We start from the raw sequence: 19,012 nt of genomic DNA, 5'->3' as shown, positions 1-19,012 counted from the left end.
CCTCTCTGTCTGTAGACTGCAGGTCATCAAAAAAAAATTATTAAAGAAAATGAAAGACGACTACGAGAAATCCTTCATTTCCAGTGTGGAGCCTTTTTAATTATATTATCAATCTTTCTCATGAATTCTCATAACACAATATGTGACACGTGTGACAAAAAACCATTATACTACATGTGCTGCTTATCTAATGCCACAGAGAGCAGATGAACCCCCCAAAATATTGTAGTGTGGACACTAAAGCTTTGCACAATGGCACAAAAGTTCCACAGTTCCACACACAGTATGCAGAAAAAATAGCTGATCAATTTGGCTGGTTTACACTTGGGCTTTGAAAGAGATGGAGAGAGCAGCCCTGCAAGGGCAGAGGAGTCATCATTATCCCTGTGTTTAGACGAGGAACCTGCGCTCGCAAAGTGCAGTGGTGCTCAGTAATTGCAGCTCCTCGCTAAAGTCAGCATCAGCAGAGGCTCATCTGTCCCTTTTCCCTCATTGTACCTTAAAAGAAACATTAATAAAGTCCACCGTGTTGCCGATGTTATGCTCACCAGGCAAAGAGAAAGTGCTGCAACACAGGCCAAAGATCATCCATCTTCTGAAGGACTTTCACCTCACACCTTAGTACAGATGTGAGTGGATGAGAGCAGAGACACTGAGGGCTGAATTTATGCACATGCACTGTAAATCATTGAGACATAGGACAACTAGCTCCTTCAGAGCCTGGAACTGCTGTGAAAATCAAATGGACTCAGTGAGGTCAAGGTTCGAGTCATGTATAAGTCAATCTGCAGTTTCAAACTGGTGTTTGTTTCTGTCTGAAGCACTTTGGAACATCATGAGAAGTTTTCATTTCATCATGTGTGTTGGACATTGAGGGAATACAACCCCCGGCCTTGGTACTGTGTCAAGATCTAACCACTGGGCTACTCACAACTGTGGTTCTGACTTTGAAACTAATTTAAAGGTTTTTCTAGTGGTTCTAGTTTTCTACGTTTATGTTTACGTTCAGAGGTCAAATACTTGTGACAGCAGCCATTTGAAAGTCACTCTCTTTCCAAATCTGCTCCATTGACCTTAAATTGCAGTTTTCAAGTGTTAACTTTTGCTAAAAGGGGGCGGCTGTGGCTGAGGGGGATAGAGCGGTTGTCCACTAACCAGTGGGTCAGTGGTTCGATCTCAGTGTTCCCCTTCTGCATGCTGAGGTGTCCTAGATACTGAACCCCCAGTCGCTCCTTGTAGAAAATAAAGTGCTGCCGCTTGATGCACAATCGTGTGAATGTGTGTGTGAATGGCAATAAACTTTACTGTAAAGCACTTTGAGTGGTCATCAAGACTAGAAAAGCTCTCTCTCTCTATATATATATATATATATTAAGATCATATATATCTATAAAGCCATCCAACTTTACAACTCCTCCCTCTGAAAAACTCTGAGTCAACAAACTGGAGTCATTACAAGCATATCCATTTGCACTAAATATTCAATGCAATGTACAGTATGCACAATATTGTATATATTGTATTTTTCATATTATATGCTATATTTCTACCTTTCACTTGGAGCATTTGTAACAAACACAATTTCCCACTGGGATCAATAAAGTATTCTGATTCTGATTATTAATACAGAGCATTTACCATTTTAAACAATTAGCATTGTAGCCACAAGTGGCAACTGTAAGTCAATATGCCTGCTTACATTTCCCAACATTCTCTTAAAGCAACGTTGATTTAATTGTGCTTTTGTCACTTTTTTAAGCACCTTTAGGTTCATATGATTTTGGTTTTACAGCTTACAACAGCTCACAAATGTTTTGCTTGTTATGTTTTATGTTTTAACTGTGTTGCACAATAATGCTTTATTAAACTCACTGTACTGTCCGCCTTACACCTAGGAGTTGTCAGACAAAATGACTAAGCTGGTGAACACAATTGAGCTTTTAGCAGGTAAAGCTCAAGTTAATTCCCTGAGGAGTTGCCGGTGAAAAAACTAAATAAAAATTAAATGGTTTATTTATTTGTAGTTAACATTTTGTTATAACTTTTGTCAGACAACAATTTTTCTGCAAACAGACGAGATGGACACTATGACAGTTGCAGAAATGGTCATAAAGCCGGCCTTCTTCATGTTGGTGGATGGGACATGGACAAAACTAAAATTGAAGTAAGTAAATGTCATAAATTTTCTTCAAAGATGGTTTCTGTTATTTTAGGTAGTTCTACACCTACTATTAAAGTGTTTTTAATTACTTATTTGATGCTTTAAAAATGGGGCTTAACTTGATTGACAGCTGAGACTGACTCATGATCAGTCGAGTGTGAGTAGGACCTCACTGCATCGACTCCATCCACTACCTCATTACTACCCCTCAGACGTTGTGCAAGATGGCAGCACTTACTGTATATCTGATATATGTTGGCTTCATTTCTGAATAAGGTGAGGAAGAGGAGATGCATCGTCCATCTTATATACATTCTGTGGCAGCAAAGGATTAATAGTTCATTATTTTTAGACCAATTGAATGCGTATGTTGCTCTGTGTCTGCCATAGCAACTGAGAGGATGATAATATGTCAGTGTTTTTTTACGGATCATTTCCAAGTGACAAGAAAAGAATCAGTCAATGCAGGTGTAGGAAAATCAGAGGTGTAAATAATACTCACTGAATGTCACTTATCTGCTTTGGTTTGAGGGTCCTGGCATTGCACATGCTTCGATGCTTGAATAGAATGGTCAATGATGTACCTGTGCTTTCACAACAAAGTTAAAAAGTTCTGTTCTGTAACAAGAAAAAAGCATAAATCTCAAATGAATTCCCGGTAACATGATAAAAAAAAGTTACATTAGGTAAGACAGTCCCTTCAGCCTGTATTTAATATACTGTTGAACTAGTTTCTTCTTTATTCCGCTGGGAGATTAATATAAATCTTTTGGCTTGGTTATATAAGGACATTGATCATACTCACCTCAGCATCTGGAATAAAACACGATTTATTTTCATGCTCAGCTCCAAAGCCCTGAAGTCAAATTGCCATCAACTCACAGTACTTAAAGGTTCAGTGTTAAGAATTAAGTGGCATGTTGCAGATGAATACCCCTTCAAGCATAAAGCAGAACCTGTGGCAGCCTTCAGTTCTCATAAAAACTCAAAAGCATTTAGTTTGTCTAGTCTGAGTACTGTAAAAGACATGGCAACCCCCGAAGATAGGACCCGCTCCAGATGTAAATATAAAGTATTTTAATATAAGGGATCATTTTAGGGTAAACACAACAACTATTTATACAACTTTGATCATTACACACTAGTGAGAACATCACTAGGAGATAGCAAATAGATCCCTTTCACCTAAATAGTACACACTGAACCTTTAAACCCTAATTCCCTGGAAAAAGAAACAGGAAGTATAAGACTTTATCATTTTTATTTTGTTCACAAGTAGCCAAGATACAAGTAATTTGCAATTACCCGCAGGACAAAGACGTACAAGAAAAACTTGTTAATCTGAAAAAAAATAATTTTTAAAATTGTAGTTTTTCCGAGTTGTCCACCTGTGTGAGGTGATAAGTTTATGTTACTGCTGTGGGCTGGAGCTCAAATTATGGAGGCTGGACCGAACCATGGTCTTAAAACTATTAGATATTCAGATTGATACCTTGAGTGATGAACTCAAGCATCAACAGCAGATAATTCAACCCCTTTAAATGTGACACACAGGCTTACCATGAAACCAAAAATACCAATGTAAAACAAACTGAGTTCAGATACTGCATGTTTAAGGCCATATGCGCCGAGATCCAATGTTCCTGTGAGGAATTTGTGAAAGTGGGTACGCAGCAGTGAATGAGCTTCAGCTTCATTCTGGCACAAATGTAACAAGTGCGACGCCAAAAGCACAGAACAGACAGAACCTATAAAACAAAGGGGACAGACTGCAGAGTCAGAATCTGAGCAACATGCCAGAAGAAAGCAACGTGTGCAAAAGAAACAAACAGGAGGAGAGAAGCCACATAGCATGGAGCATCATAAATATCATGTACACAAACACTAAACGCTCCTCATTGAATAAAGATGCACTGTCGTATTTCAACAAATAGAACTTCAGCATTATAAGCAAAGTCTCAGATTTGTAATTTCTTATCCAGTGTAAATGCATGTACTATTGCTTAGAAAATCTGGAAATATAAATGATCTTTGGTAAATGACACTCTATACAAAAATGTACTGCAATGGGATACAACAATCATAACATATTAAAGGTGCTGCTGCTTTAAAGGCTAAACTATAAACCAAATATAGTGTCTTTAAACAACTGATGTTTGCAAAAGTGTAAAGTAAATACAACTTGTCCTTTTCATACTGTATCTGAGCACTGAACACATCAACAGCACCAACTCATTGGTACTTCTCAAATAATGCAAAAAGTGCAAATTTAAATCTGAAAGCGACATCCATTACGTTTGGTTCATCGGGCTTTTGGTTTTTACAACTGAACACCAGCAGGAAAAAAAATGCATGAAATAAACTCTTCAAAAACGGACCTTCAAGTCAACTGGTTTTAAAACGTTTGATTGTAGTTTGTTGTACAGTGCAACCTTCTGTACGAGTATGACACGTTGGGAAATGTGCTAAATTTGATTCTGATTGAGAATTAGATAAGATTGATACCACTCTAAATCCTTTACGCTGAATACGAAGGCACAGTTGGATACAGTTAGCTTAGCATGGCTGGACTGGAAACAGCTGATCAGCAACTCAAAAGCGGACTAAATGACACACTGTACTTTGTTCGCCTGGGCCACGTAAACAGTGAATCACAAAAACAACATTTTGTGACAGGTGATATATGATGGAGTTTCTCAGCAGAATGCAGTGTTGCAGTAACTTATGAGAGTTCAGTGGTTTCCTGCCACTTTCACAATCACAACATGACTAGGCTAGCAGTTTCCCTCAGCCCATGAAGAATGGAACTATGGTAAACAGCTAGCCAGGCTAAGGGCCAGATAAAAAAAGTGGCATCAATCTTGTTATCCAACTCTCGGTAAGAAAACAAACAAACATATTTCCTGAACTGTCAAAACTACTCTTTTAAAATGAAACTGGCTGAAACTGTTGAAACAGATCCAATGAGTCAATGGACACACACTCAAACACACACACGCACATGCACACACACACGCGCACATGAACACACTCACACACAGCATCATTTCTGGTTAAGTTTTGCTGAAAATGAATATTTCTCGATATACCATCTGAATGTGATTAAATTTAAAGCCTACATCTCTCGTCATTTTTCAGTGGAATGTACTGTAAGACATAAAATATGAACACACTTTTCAACATTTAATTCGTAGCAAAAAAAAAATCCAGCAACAAATGAGCACTGAACGAATGCCACTATTCGTTGACGTATGTAAAAATAAAACTCTTACTTTAAGGGAAATTCTCGCACAAGAAATCCAAAGTGTTTCTGTGGAGATGTATAAAATATCTTTCCTCTGGAATTACAACACTGATATAAGGCCACAGTGGCATCTGGTCCAGGTCTTGCATTTACAGGCCAAGCTGAAGGAATGAACAGGGTACCATATCAGAGAGAAAACAAACTCCCAAATACCCAACGATGGAATGTCTGCAGGCCACTCGACTTTCTCTACTTTCAAACCTGAACTGAGGTGCCTCTTTGTGAAATTAAATTTTCCCAAGAAAAAAAAAAGGGAGATATTCCAGTTCTTCCATCTCCCAAACCTCAGAAATATCTTTAGCTTTGAACATCCACAATATAAAGTACCTATTTCTATCTTTTATAAAAGATTCTCCTTGAAAAATACAATAAAATTATATATAAAAAAACTAATCGTGCAAATTGGAGTTTGAGATAACATACTTAAGACCATCAGACAATCACAAGGTGATGTGCAGCGACTGCTCTGCCATCTGCTCTGTCCTGTGTGCTGGATGAACGGTGTGGTCGGGCTGGAGCCTTTCCTCTGAGTTCCTTGTGTATTTCACGCACTGCGAGCCTCCGTCAGGGGGCAGAGTCAGCTGGACGCTGTCTGTTTGTGAGAGCAGAGGCGTGGAGGTGATCCAGCTGGAGAGACTCTGATTTGAAGGCTCTAAAGTCGTATCGAGACACTCCAAGTCTTTGGTGGAAGGAGGCTGCTGCTCCTCCGAGAGTGGAGGAGCTTCTTTGGTGTAAGGAGGAGTGTCTATACCTGTAGGAACTAATGTGTAGATATTTGAGAGGCCCTTCTCACAGTCTGTGGGCCCCAGAGGGCTCCCCTGGCCCTTTTCTTCATCTGCTTGTGCGATGGGCCCCTTTTTGGCCTGTGCTGTCTTGGAGCTCGAGAAGCGCCTCTGGTCTTTTTTATTGCAACCTTCAGGGGAAGGCTTGGTGAGGGACAGGAAGGGAGGCTTGGGGCTGAGCGGTGACCCCACCTTGACCCTGCTCAGGCTGAGGATGTTCCTGCGGGTTTCAGCGGGGAGTTTATCCAACTGCCTTCCAACTTGGACCTGGCTGGGAAACAGCGTGCCTTGACACGCCCTGTAGAAATATCTGGAAAGAAAAGCAAAACCAGATATTGGGAGATATCAGTGCTATTCCAGGGATGAATGTGAGGTTCAGGGGATTAACAGCTGAGGAATCTGGACTTAATAACTGATATGATTCCTGACAGGTTATAAACATTTGAGGCCTGTGTATGCACTCATTAAAAAGAATCAACTGAAGTATACCTGGGCAGCAGCGCTGCTACAGGTGTGATGACACAAAGCAGGTAGAAAAGAGGGTCCTGCAGCAGCCTCTGCATGGTCCAGTATGGGTTAGAGGGGGAGTAGCAGGTGGGACAGGAGGCGTTGTAGCACAGAGCCACAGTGAAGAATAAGGCAACACTGAAACTGATCGACAGCCAGTTCATCCAGGTCTGCAGGGGAAGAAGAGCATTCTTGTGAATCGGCTAAAATAACAAGAACTAACTGAACATGAATGAATCATAAAAACATACCATTGTACAAATGTGACATTATCTACAAACTGACTTTCTTGATGTTAATTAGGCATGTGGCAAAAAGGAGATAAGACTAAATGAAATGACTCATACTATCAAGACTGGTAAATATTTATTAATATCTCTGTTCAGCATTGGCCTTCTGAAGTTTGGTTTTAAGTGATTCTAAAATGAATGTAATGAGAAACACAAACCCTGAAGAACCACTGGGGAGTCAAAGTCTGTCTTCTAGTAATCTGGGTCTGGGTTTAATTTCATAGTGTCATTTATCAGTTATGATACTGAAGCTGTTTCTTTAACCAGTTAACTGCTGGAATCCGGGGCGTGGAAAAGTCACGGAATCAGAGTTCAATTTACAGTGGCATTGAACCTTTTTATTATTAATTATCTTCAATTAAGAATTTTATTTTATTTAAAACATGGTCACATCAAATGCTGATGAAAACATCACCTATAGATAGAAAATCATAATAAACCTACAAACTCTTGCCTATATAGAAGGCACAGGAGGGTCGACTGAACACACAGTTTGTGCGTATCTTCTGTTATAGAGTTATTGATTTTTTTCACACCGTGGTTCACCTTCCCTAACTCCTTATGGCTTCTACTTTACATCTTTCCTTGACCATGTGACATTTGCCACCGGAGTCAAGGACTGGTGGTTAGGAAAGGAGATTATTTCGATTTTTGGACAGCAGCCCTAGTCTCAAGAAGCTTGGCAGCAGAGGAATTTCCCAACGTGACAATATGATCCCAAACACATTGAAACAGTGAAAACTGCGGCTTAGCCAAGTATGTCCCCCTGATTTGAGAAGCAACAAAACCCCTCCAGCAAAGAGCAGCTGAAAAGAATCATCTATGGAGAGCAGGCAGAACATCTCTTCACAGATGTGTCCAACACTGCTATCATCCATGGCGCATACACACACACACACAATATGAAAAATAGAAATACTGCACTATAAAATAGAATCCTTCACCAACTAGTGGAGTTCCAGTCTCCATTCATTTTTTTCCCAGACTCATATGATGTCAGATTTTAAAAACCTGATGAGATTGTGTTCAAGAAGAGAAAAACACATTTTGTGAGGCCAACATGACCTTAGTCTTTGACCAGCCAAGTCTTATCAGTTCATCCATGAGTCTAAGTGAACATTTGTGCCAAGTTTGAAAATCCTATCGAGGCGTTTTCAAGAGAAAAACAGGCCACAGTGATGTTGACCTTTGACATCCAAATTTTGATGTGGTCATCTTTGAGTTCAAGTGAATGTTTGTGCCAGATGTAATTTAATACCCTGAATAAGTTCCTGATATATAATGTTTACAAGAACACAAGGGCACCACACTTTGACATTTGACCACTGAAATCAAACTAGTTCTGTCCAAGCGAACATTTTTACTAAATTTGAAGAAATCACGTGAAGGTGTTCCTGAGATGTTGCGTACACAAGACAAAAAACGGTAAGGTCACGGTGACCTTGACCTTTGACCATCAAGCTCTTGTCAGTTCATCTATGAGTCCAACAAAACAATTGGAACAAATGTTAAGAAAAACCCTCAAGACATTGTTGAGATATTGTGTTCACAAGAATGGAACGGAGGGACAGACGGACGGACAACTTGAAAACATAACTCCTCTGGGCTTCTGGCACAGAGGTGTAGAAATAATCAGAATCTCACTAATGTAGGGAGACTTAAATATGAACCTCATTTTAATGAGTGATTTAACATTTCTGTTTTTCTAATTAATTGGCTTCATTCTTTTTGAGTTTTGCCATAACAAATTGAATTGTATGAAATGGACAGAACTTGTAATCACATGCTAGTGACATTGATACTGAGATGTAGTCAGCTGAGTTGTGTGCTGTTTGTCCTCCTGTAATGAGTTTAGTCTGTCAGGGAGAAAAATGCACTGAGACTTCATCCTTGAGTGGACTGGCTGATAAGACATCTGACAGAGTAAATACTATACAATGGTTCACTGGAGTATTGTACATCCTGCACACACACTCGTGCACCCCCCTCCCCCCCACACACAGATAATTAATTATGGCCTTAGACTGACTGTATGTGTGAGGAGAATGAGTGCTGCCTGCTGTCACCTCAAATACCTCTAATTGACTTTCACAGCGGTTTACCAATCAAGCGTGCATTATGTTCCAGAGCAGCCGGGGAATGGAGTACCTGGCAGCTGAGCTTTTGTAAAAATGTTTGCCTACGGTCGATGCTGCTCACTGTGAACACTTCCCTGCACGAGGGGGCCATCATGTCCAGGAAGGTAGTTAGTGAAAAGGACATTTTTCATGTATAAAAGTTGTCAGGCTAAATTTACAGCCTCAGCATAATGGAAAAGACTGATTCAATGCAGGGTGATAAATTTAAAATGGCTCGTGACTGCAGGGCTGTTTATGAGAAACATGCATACCTGAGAATAAAAGGGAGGATGGAGAAAAATAAACAGGTGTTCTTGGAGCTCTGTGGCAGTGTGAAGTGGAGGGGTGCTGCATTGTGGAAGAGACTGAGAGACTTATGGTGGTAACGGGGTGCACGTGCAGGAGGGTCACTCTCACGCGCAACAGACACCGAGTAACAGGTACACAGACTAGAGAGTGAAGTTCTCATGAAGGCGAAGGAACTGTACTGATGCCAGGTAAAACCTTTAGGTCTACCTGTCTGCTTGGACGATAACAATATTGTGGACCATAACATTTTCTAATTTCATTAGGAATCTGTGGCGGAACAAATTTGGCGCGACACCGCAGTCTCTGTAAATAATGGGAAACACTGGGGATCAATAATGGATTATCTAAAACTACTTGTCTTTGGACTGTGGGAAGAAACTGCAGAAAAACCCACATGGCCACAAGGTTCTGTGTTTGAAGCTGAGTTTCCATGTTCTCTTTGTCTGCACAGAAAATACCACACGATGCACCTCTGTAGAGATACATGTAGATCTTCTCCACTGGTCTCCAGCTTCACTCTAACCCTGTTACATCAGCCTGCTCCTCAGCTCATTCTCCTGCCTGTTGACCAGTCATCCAGCCTCACTCACAGCTCCGCCTTCTTTGGCTCATTCCGGCAAACCGCCACTCCCTGTTTGCCCTCAGCCTGTGCCTGCCAGAGCACTCATCTCCCCAATAAATCTTCACTTTATCACTTCAAGCTGTGTTCTGCATTAAGGTTCACACATTCACACATAACGTGTTCAAATTACTGCTCTTTGTTGGATCATCCAATGAAGATAGCTCCCTGACAAAAATAAACTATATTTATTTGAGTTTTTTCAAGCTAAATTGTGACAGAGAATTTTTAAACAATATTAGGCCCCATCCCTAGTCAGCAATATATACAGTATACTTTTTACCTATATTGGGTCTAATTTGGTGGGGTATTTCTCTCGTGAAAGTTAGTATTGCCAAAAATATTGAGTATTGCCATCAATTAATCTAAATTAAGGTTATTTACCCATGTTTTGGTCTCAATGCCCAAGTGCAGCAGAATGGTGAATAAGGCGAGGGAAGTGATGGGAGTTCCCCATGTAAACAGATCCACATCAGAGTCAGAGTAGGCCTGAGGAGAAGAGGGAGAGTGGGAGGAGACAGGGCGGAAAGAGGGGAAATGATGAGTAAGTCAGAGCAATACACTGAATGAAGAACAGCCGATGGAAAACAAAAACCAGACTCACAAAGTAAGGAATGAAGAAGCAGACCAGACTTTGGTAGAATGCATCAATCATGTTCATCCAGAACATATATGGCTTATATTCCTGCAAGATAAAAGCAGAGAGTCACAGTTATGAACCTCATCAATGTGACTGAGCAGAGGCGGAGTTCAAACTGCGGTGCGGCGTCGCTCTAAAAGTTGTCATGAATGGTAAGTTATGGCTGAGCTGTGTAAACTTTTAAAGCTAGCCGGACATTTCTGTAGCAGATTATTCTCGTCTATATGCTCAACACTCACAATAAAACTTTCTGAATAATCTAATAACCGAATAAAGTGATGAAGAGGAAGTTCATATAACAGCTGTTTGTAATTTCCTTTAAAACCGTTTGGATTTATGAATCATTACTCAAAACACTACATGAATATCACATATTTTGTCTCCACGACAACAGACAGAAATATGTCTGCTAATAAAAGGATGTGGTAGAAAACCCCTGAAGCAATATAGTCAGTGGAATGATAATGAATACCGTCTTAAAAATGTGTATGAAAATTAAATAACACAAAAACATGTTTGCTGAATGTATTTTAAGTTTTCACAGTTTCTAGTTATTTTCGCAGCTGATGATTGTGACAACTGAATATGAAGTGAAACATTCCCAATTCACAGCTATCCATAATCATGTCCCCGAAAAGCTTGACTTGTCTGATTAGTGGCCAAAAAATATTTATTTTACTTTCTTATATAATACTGAGTCTGACAAATATTTGTAATTTTGCTTGAAAAAAGCGAGTAAAGGCACTAATGGATAAATTGGCGTATTGTAAAATATTACATTTCATTATATCATATGACCTTATATCAAAATGATGACAATGTCAACTATGTACATGCATTACCATTAGTTACCTCAGCAAGGATCTGTCTGTCTCTGTCAGCAGGATTACTGAAAAAATACTGAACTGATTTCCAGGAAACTTTGTTTAGGGTGGGGCATGACCGCAGGAAGAACCTGGATCTGTGTAAACAGACAGTTCCAGGAATCTTTTTTCCACTTTCTTAAATATGATGAGGAGGGGCATTAGAATAAGGTACCCACTCTCATAATTGCCTTTCTTCTTTTTGTAACGTGCTGAATGTGAATTATCATGAGTTTGATGAATTTGAAGTAATGTCAGTTTAGTTCCGAGAAAGATTTATCAGTGGATGACAAGGAGGCTCCTGTAAACACACATCTTCATTGTCATTCTTTTTACCAGGCGCGTTTTCTTGTTGCACAGTTTTACAGTAAAATAGACGATTCAACTGGACCTCGGAGTTCTGGCCGGTCACGTAGAGTTGAGGTAGTTGTTGCAGAGTCTCTGCTGAAACATCTTTGTCCAGAGTGCCAGTGATGAGTTGTGGAAAGGCAGAGAACATCAGGTTGAAGAAGATGAGATACCACTGATCAATCATGGATGAACCTGAGAATCCACAGTAGAACTGATACCAGAAGATGAGCGCTACAAACATCTGTGGGAATCAAAGACAACGAGGATGGATTCATATGAAGAGCGAGGACAACAAAAACAAGAAAACACTGTTGGTTTTTATTCATCTAAATGACACATAGACTGTTCCTGTGTTCACTTGAACATTGGGATCTGCATTAATTCTATGAGATCAGTATATATGGCTAAAACAAATTGAGTATGGTGAGAGATGCTTACTGCATTTTTGTAGAAGAAATAAAGAATCATGTTAGCCAGCCGGGAGTAGCACCAGTGTCCATGGACCAGCAGAAGCTTCTGGAGATACCGGAAACGTGGAAGAGCAAAGTCGCTCGCCATTACTGCCTGCAAAACACAAAACCAGTCAGTCTCCTCCACCCAGTACTTGTCATCCATCAGGTCACCTACATGATATTTACATGTGCAGCTATTAGGAAATAACTTCTGGAAATGTCAACTATTCTCACCGGCCTCTGTTTAATGAATCTTTAGTATAATCTTTAGGGTATAATCCTTCCAAAGCAATAACCCTTAGACGAGTCATCCACCTTTTGGGATTCCTGATTACAGCGGCTGGGAGAGCTGCCAATCTCATCTATCAAGATCTAAAACAAACCCCTCCCTGAAGTGAAGCCCGGTTTATAACTTATACTTTAAATAAGGCTGTGAGCTCTTTATGACACCTCTCACCTGTCAACGTTATCTGTCAACAAGAAAAATAACAGCAGATGCCTCATTGTGCAGCAATTTACTTTCTGCTGCGCTCTAATAAGAGCCTCTTAACGACTGCATGGGGAGTGCACTCCTAATAGGAGAAAGGTGTGTTAATCATAATGAGGTATGTGCGCTGGCCTGAGTGCAGAAATTTGCGTCTCAGCACACCATGGATCCCGAGGAGTGACTGCTGTCTCATTAAGGGCAAATTTGATTAACAATGATTAATCTAGCGGCTCCGTTAAGGACAAGATACCAAGACTTTAACAGATGCGCTACACAGCAGCGTGCCCGTGAAGCCTCCCCTGGAAGTTAATTGGGAAGCTCCATCATCGCTGTGCAAGATCACCTTTCCGGAACACGCTGCTAGGATAAAATACACGTGACGAGAGGGGGGGGGGTCAACATATTTTTTCCTGCTGCTTTTTACTATGATGTTGTCTCGGTTGTGGTATTGGCCATGACCTCAGAGGGGGAAGAGAAGCTGTGAATTTAGTTGAGACTGAAGCGCTCATAAAGTGAACGGATTCTCTGCAGGGCACAGGGTAAGATACCTGAGTCAGCAACACACAGGCAATCCTATTTAAAGGAAGTGTATGGATGTGGGATAAAACACACACTTAAGAGTAATGAAAAACCATTACATATGCTAAAGAACGCCTGAGTCTCCTCTCGTTCCCTTTCTCCTCTCCTGTAGATCATTTCACTCTCTACTCAACCTGTCTCATCCCTGGGTTTATCTCTTTTTACGATCTCCTTCACATCACCCTGCAGCTTCATCCACTCCCACTCCTCACTATCACTCTCTTCATCTGTCCCTTCCTGTTACCGCACAGTCACGCCCACATTTCTCCTTACCTGCATGCCTTCTTGTCCCGAGATCCCCACGCCCACGTCCGCTACCTGGATCATGCTGACATCATTGGCCCCGTCACCTGTGATTAATGTAGTGATGATACATAAACTGTAATCAAGAGATCGACAGGCCGTCAGTCTGCCAGCAGCAGCCTGACAGAAAGCAGAGGGAAGTTTCTTGAGTGTGTTTTTAAATGTGGGAGGAATATCAGGCTTTCACAGAACTGTCAGTTTCATCAGCTGTTATGTAATGCTAGCTGTTTGTTTGTGTGTGTGTGTGTGTGTGTGTGTGTGTGTGTGTGTGTGTGTGTGTACCCTGGCTAAGGCAGAGTCAGGTCTGCTGTGGTGGATGACAAGCCCCATTTTTTTTGTTTTTGCTCCACTTTGAGCACTACAGATATTTTTTTCCCATCACAGGTGATTGAGTGGGAGATGAAGTGTTGGTGGGCAGAGAGGGTTTTGTTGTCGCAGAAGTAAACAGCTCTGGAGTGGCAGCTCTGGCAAAATACGAGGGGTGGGCGGTGATGAGTGCTAACACTGAGGTTAGCAGTTTGAGTTAGCTGGCAGACCATAGACTCCAGATCACCGACTGTATAAAGATGGACAACACATCTCCATGTCCTCCCACTATCCAGAAATAAAGCCAAAATATCCCAAATATGAAATAATTAAAACCAAACTTTAATTGAAAAAAATGAGAATTTAGACAAGAAGTACCAAAACCTTTATAAAAATGTATGACAGTTACTTTGACCTTTTAGTTTGGTCCATGTCCCATCCAAGAACATGGAGGCGGTCTATACTGTAGTCAGCCATCAGCGGTTGATCAAAACACCTAGGCTTCACTTTAGGACAACAGTTATGTAGTTCATCTTTATATAATGTTGGCCACCTGACTAAAGTCATACTTAAAAAAGTCCAATATTCCTTTTATTTCAGTTTTGTCACCAGCAGCTCCTGAAGGAAATATCTGGTGGATTTATTTGACGTATATTTGCTCAGAGGCCCTTTTCACACCTGTCAGTCAGAGGGTCCGGACCAAACAAAGTTGCTGTGAAAGCCCTTTATAGTCCAAAACTTTTTACAGTGTACAGAGCAAGTCTGTATTATTTTCACATATTTTCATCTTTCTTCTTGCTTACTCTAGACAATTTCAATTGCTGTAACAGCAGAAAAAAACAAATTATAAACTGAAATGTTATGTGAGGAAAAATACAATTAACATATAGACGATAGCAGGTGGCGGCTCCATTTTTGTTTGCGCTAGAAAACTGAAAACGATGAAAATAATAAGATTAGAGCGCTGATAGATATCAGAGCTCAACCATCGTCGCTGTGGTGTTTTCCTCCACATTATGCTAACATAGCAATGAGAGAAAAGCGCTTGTCTTGCAAAAACGGGACCTTCCTGGGTGCAGCAGTAGCACATAAATGAAAAACAGAAAGTAAAGTCGTAAGTCACACTGACATCCTCGTGTCACCTTTATTATGCTATAAGTGCATAATTACTACAGCTTTCTTAAAATAACATTGTTTCCTCTCAGTGGAGACAACAAAGTGTGCACTGCTGCCTAACCTAAATTTCAAAGTCAGCTCATACTGACACCACAGCAGGGTGAACAGTGAGTCGGCCACATTGATATTCATGACAAAGGAGAGGGGGAAAATGTCATTAATTATTAAACAGGAAAACATATTGTTTCTTCATAATGTTTGAACCTTTGGGGGATTAGTTTAAGTTTGCTGTGTATGATAAATAACTGCTACAGGGTTATTTGACAGTGATACAGTAGGCGATGTCTGAATTATGAACATGCCGTTTGCTAAACTGACCAAGAATATTTTCACACTCCCACACTAAAAGTCTATCAGGTATTCACATTACTGTTATGGACTTGTCACAGTTTATAAATGTCATAGTTTAGTAAGGTTTGATAGCTTTGTAGCTCAAGTCTTTAGCTCTATGGTCATGTTGCAACTCAAACCCTCTTTTTCATAGATTAACCTGCATCTCCTAAATAAATGTCCCACTTCTCCCAAATCTGACAAACCCAGTTCATAACACAAGCTTGCTTTTTAAGACTCTCCAGACTTAACCTATTATAAAACCCTAATGTCATAAGGATTATTTTTTGGACTTCAAAAAGCTCCACCATCCAGAGCCAAGGCAGACACTGACATTCACAGATTTTAACCTGAAACAATTTTTTTTTAACTAGACTAAACAATTAGTTTATTAAAATAAATTATTTAGATTCTGATTAAATAAATACTCGATTACATGAAGAATATAATGGAAGCAAGTGTAGATGTTCAGTAAAGCTAAGCATTCGTCTAAGATGAGTTAGCATTTCAGAGAACAGCAACCTTTTCTAGGCAGTCACAAGCTTTTGAGACAAACAGTGATGTATGTGAGGAGCTTTTACAAAGAGAAAACGGAAAAATGTTCTTCATCATAACAACATTAAACAGAAACTTCTAAGAGAGTTTGATGTTTATATTTTCAGCAGCTATGTGCAGGGGCTCAGACGCCTGAAGTTTCAGTTCACAGATTCATCAATTTATTGATAAAGAATGTTTAATAAACTCCTCCAACCTACAAGCATGTCATTAATTATCTATTCTCTCCTCTAAACAAGACTGGAAATTATTGTCAAAAGGTTATTCTTGGACGAGGTATTTTTCCACTGACAAATATGGAACCACTGATATAAAAATAAGCAAATATTTTCAGCTGACAGTCAAAGCATATGTAGGTTAAGAGGGAGTGATCATTACCTTAAAAAACCCAATGTCATTGTATTTTTTTTTAACACACTATCAACCATGTGCATTGTGAAGTCGCACCAGCCTATGGACCTTTATGTGTTTGACTTATCTATTTGACAAATCAGCCAAGTCATCGAGGAGGCAATCATTCTGCTGGTTTTTCACCACAGCATGAGTGTAGGCTGAGTGTAAATGTTATAAAATGTATGAAACTTGAAAAGTAAATTGTTTTGAAGAGTGATATAAAATCATCACATCGCCTACCCCCAGTCAAGAGCCCGAAGACGAAGGGATATTATACCTTATGTATGAATGTATGTAAAAGTGTAGTGTTCACTTGATATTTACCTATGGCCAGAGTCATGACCTTCAGCTTGTTCCGCACCAGTTTGACCACCATGCTCTTCTGCAGCGGCGTGGAGCGGCAGCAGAGAACTGAGCGGCAGCTCCGTGCTATAGCCAGAAACTTATCCTCCAAACTCTTATCCAGGGCATAGGCTAAGGTCCGCCCATCAATAACCAGACCCAACCGGTGCACCATGAAGGGAATGGTGTGGGAGGATGAGGAGGAGGATGTAGAGGAAGAGGGATAGATCTCAAAGGGTGCAAAGTTGGCGTTGAAGGCCTTGGCAGCATGGTCTGAAGCACTGCAGAGGAATTTGCTCTGGATGTAGTGTAAACTCTCGTCCAGCAACAACGCACATCCTTCCTGGTTCAGAGACAGGCACAGAGGAGGCTGGACTTCAGGATCAAGACTCTGAGTTGTTCAATATCAAACTGTCTGACCTGCTTTACATCTGGCAGCCAGATGCTGCAGCAGCACAGCATTAATCCATCATGGGTCCTTAAATGACCGTCTGACTCTATTTTTAATAACAGTATGATTTTAAATAAGTAAAAACAACAGATAAATGTGTTTAAAGGAATATCTGAAACATTCTGAGAATGATCTTTGTACTTACTCGCTAAGAATTAGGGGAGAGGATTGATACCACTGAAGACTAAGACAAGAGAGTCAGCTTATCATAGCATAAAAACTGAAACATGATCAGGATACAGGTGAAGGGTGGGGTGGAGCATAATGGAGCAGAGAGAGGGAGTGGTGGCACTCGTTTGATTACCAGATCTTGCATATCTGCAGCTTTAATCAATCACTAATTTTATTTATTGATCAATAATTCAGCTGTGAAAAATTACCATAGATTCCTCGATATTGCTCACTTTGACCAAACCCAGTCCAAAGCCCAAAGATATTCAGTTTAGTTTCACATAAGACTAAAAAAAAAGGGAACATCATTTGTAAAATGGAAACCAATTAATCAAGTTGATAAGATCACTAATAAATAAACAAGTTAATGGTTATGAATTTGGCTATTTCTTGCCCGAATATATTAACTTCAGGGATTAAACTAAAAATAAACAAATAAACAACTAAATCAAATAAAATCTTTGTTGTGATTGGCCAGCCTTTCAACACATCCCAAAGGTACACACAGAAGGGCAAAAAAGCAACCAGGACCAGTTAAAATGATTCAAAGGCCCACATGGAGCTGGTCCCTGGGTCCTGGGAAATTCTGCTGAGGGTCCTCCTCCCTGACCTGTGAGCCAAGAAAACTGTTTTCCTGTACAGTGTACAGATACACTTAGCAGCTAAATTGGTGAGACAGACTAGAGAGATGAACGTCAACTAAACATTATTAATTCAGATGAAATACAAAGATTTCATGAAAAAAGCAGAAGGCTGGAAAAAAAGAAGAAATTTTGCATTTGGTTCGTAAATGTCAGTTTACATTTCAAATGTGCTACCTTCTAAATCTCTCAATCATACAGTCGCCAGGCTCATGGTGACACCCCCTCTCACTTTTTGTACGTTGGTTGTACACTGATCTGATACAGGGTCTCTCAGAAGTCCAGGAAGCACCAGGAGGTCACAAAAAACAGTGTGACACTGGTAACTAGTGAGTATTAAACACATAACATTTCCCCTGGTTTCAAGTCTTTATGCTAAGCTGACGCTCGAGAGTGGTTTCAGTGTTGTTATCAAATTTCTGCATGTAGGCAAATAAGCACACCAATAGCTATTAAATAGCCTGGAAGAACAACACAATATTTAGAAACTTTTTTTTCAATTTGGCAAACTGAATGCAAGCAACATGATCATTTTTTGTTTTATATTTATTTTGGATGTTGTGAAACTGTTTAAATTGGAGTTTGTGGACTCTTCCATGTGACAAGTCAGAGTTTATGAACTCCTGGTGTGTGTAGCTTACCTGAGAATCAGCATTCAGTGTCAGGATCTCCTCCTCGGGGTCCAGCAGCTTGCAGGCATAGGCTATATTTACAGCTGTTTCCTGTTTGTCTCCTGTCAGCACCCATATCTGCAGGCCAGCCTTCCTCAGAGAAGCTATAGTTTCAGGCACGCCATCCTGCAGACGGTCCTCTATTCCTGTCGCCCCTGCACGTGAGCACAACAATTGTTGTAATTGCATTTAAAAGGGAGGACTGAGGTTGA

At 40.2% G+C, this 19,012-nt stretch overlaps 1 protein-coding gene across 1 annotated transcript in view; it reads right to left on the bottom strand.

Moving 5' to 3' along the window:
• Nucleotides 1-3,403: 3,403 nt before the first annotated feature.
• Nucleotides 3,404-19,012, bottom strand: part of atp10a (ATPase phospholipid transporting 10A) — a 36,260-nt gene continuing 20,651 nt past the window's right edge. The window contains exons 13-21 of the mRNA XM_020081325.2: nucleotides 18,771-18,955; nucleotides 16,849-17,209; nucleotides 13,735-13,811; nucleotides 12,382-12,507; nucleotides 11,984-12,184; nucleotides 10,694-10,774; nucleotides 10,474-10,578; nucleotides 6,737-6,924; nucleotides 3,404-6,557 (exon numbers count right to left, since the gene is read on the bottom strand). Of these exons, the coding sequence (XP_019936884.2) occupies nucleotides 5,906-6,557; nucleotides 6,737-6,924; nucleotides 10,474-10,578; nucleotides 10,694-10,774; nucleotides 11,984-12,184; nucleotides 12,382-12,507; nucleotides 13,735-13,811; nucleotides 16,849-17,209; nucleotides 18,771-18,955 (1,976 nt within the window). The 3' untranslated portion in view covers nucleotides 3,404-5,905. The remainder of the gene's footprint in view (nucleotides 6,558-6,736; nucleotides 6,925-10,473; nucleotides 10,579-10,693; nucleotides 10,775-11,983; nucleotides 12,185-12,381; nucleotides 12,508-13,734; nucleotides 13,812-16,848; nucleotides 17,210-18,770; nucleotides 18,956-19,012) is intronic.

This window comes from Paralichthys olivaceus, chromosome 3 (assembly GCF_024713975.1).
Source record: "Paralichthys olivaceus isolate ysfri-2021 chromosome 3, ASM2471397v2, whole genome shotgun sequence".
Lineage (NCBI taxonomy): Eukaryota > Metazoa > Chordata > Actinopteri > Pleuronectiformes > Paralichthyidae > Paralichthys > Paralichthys olivaceus.
This window is presented reverse-complemented; position numbering and strand designations above follow the sequence as displayed.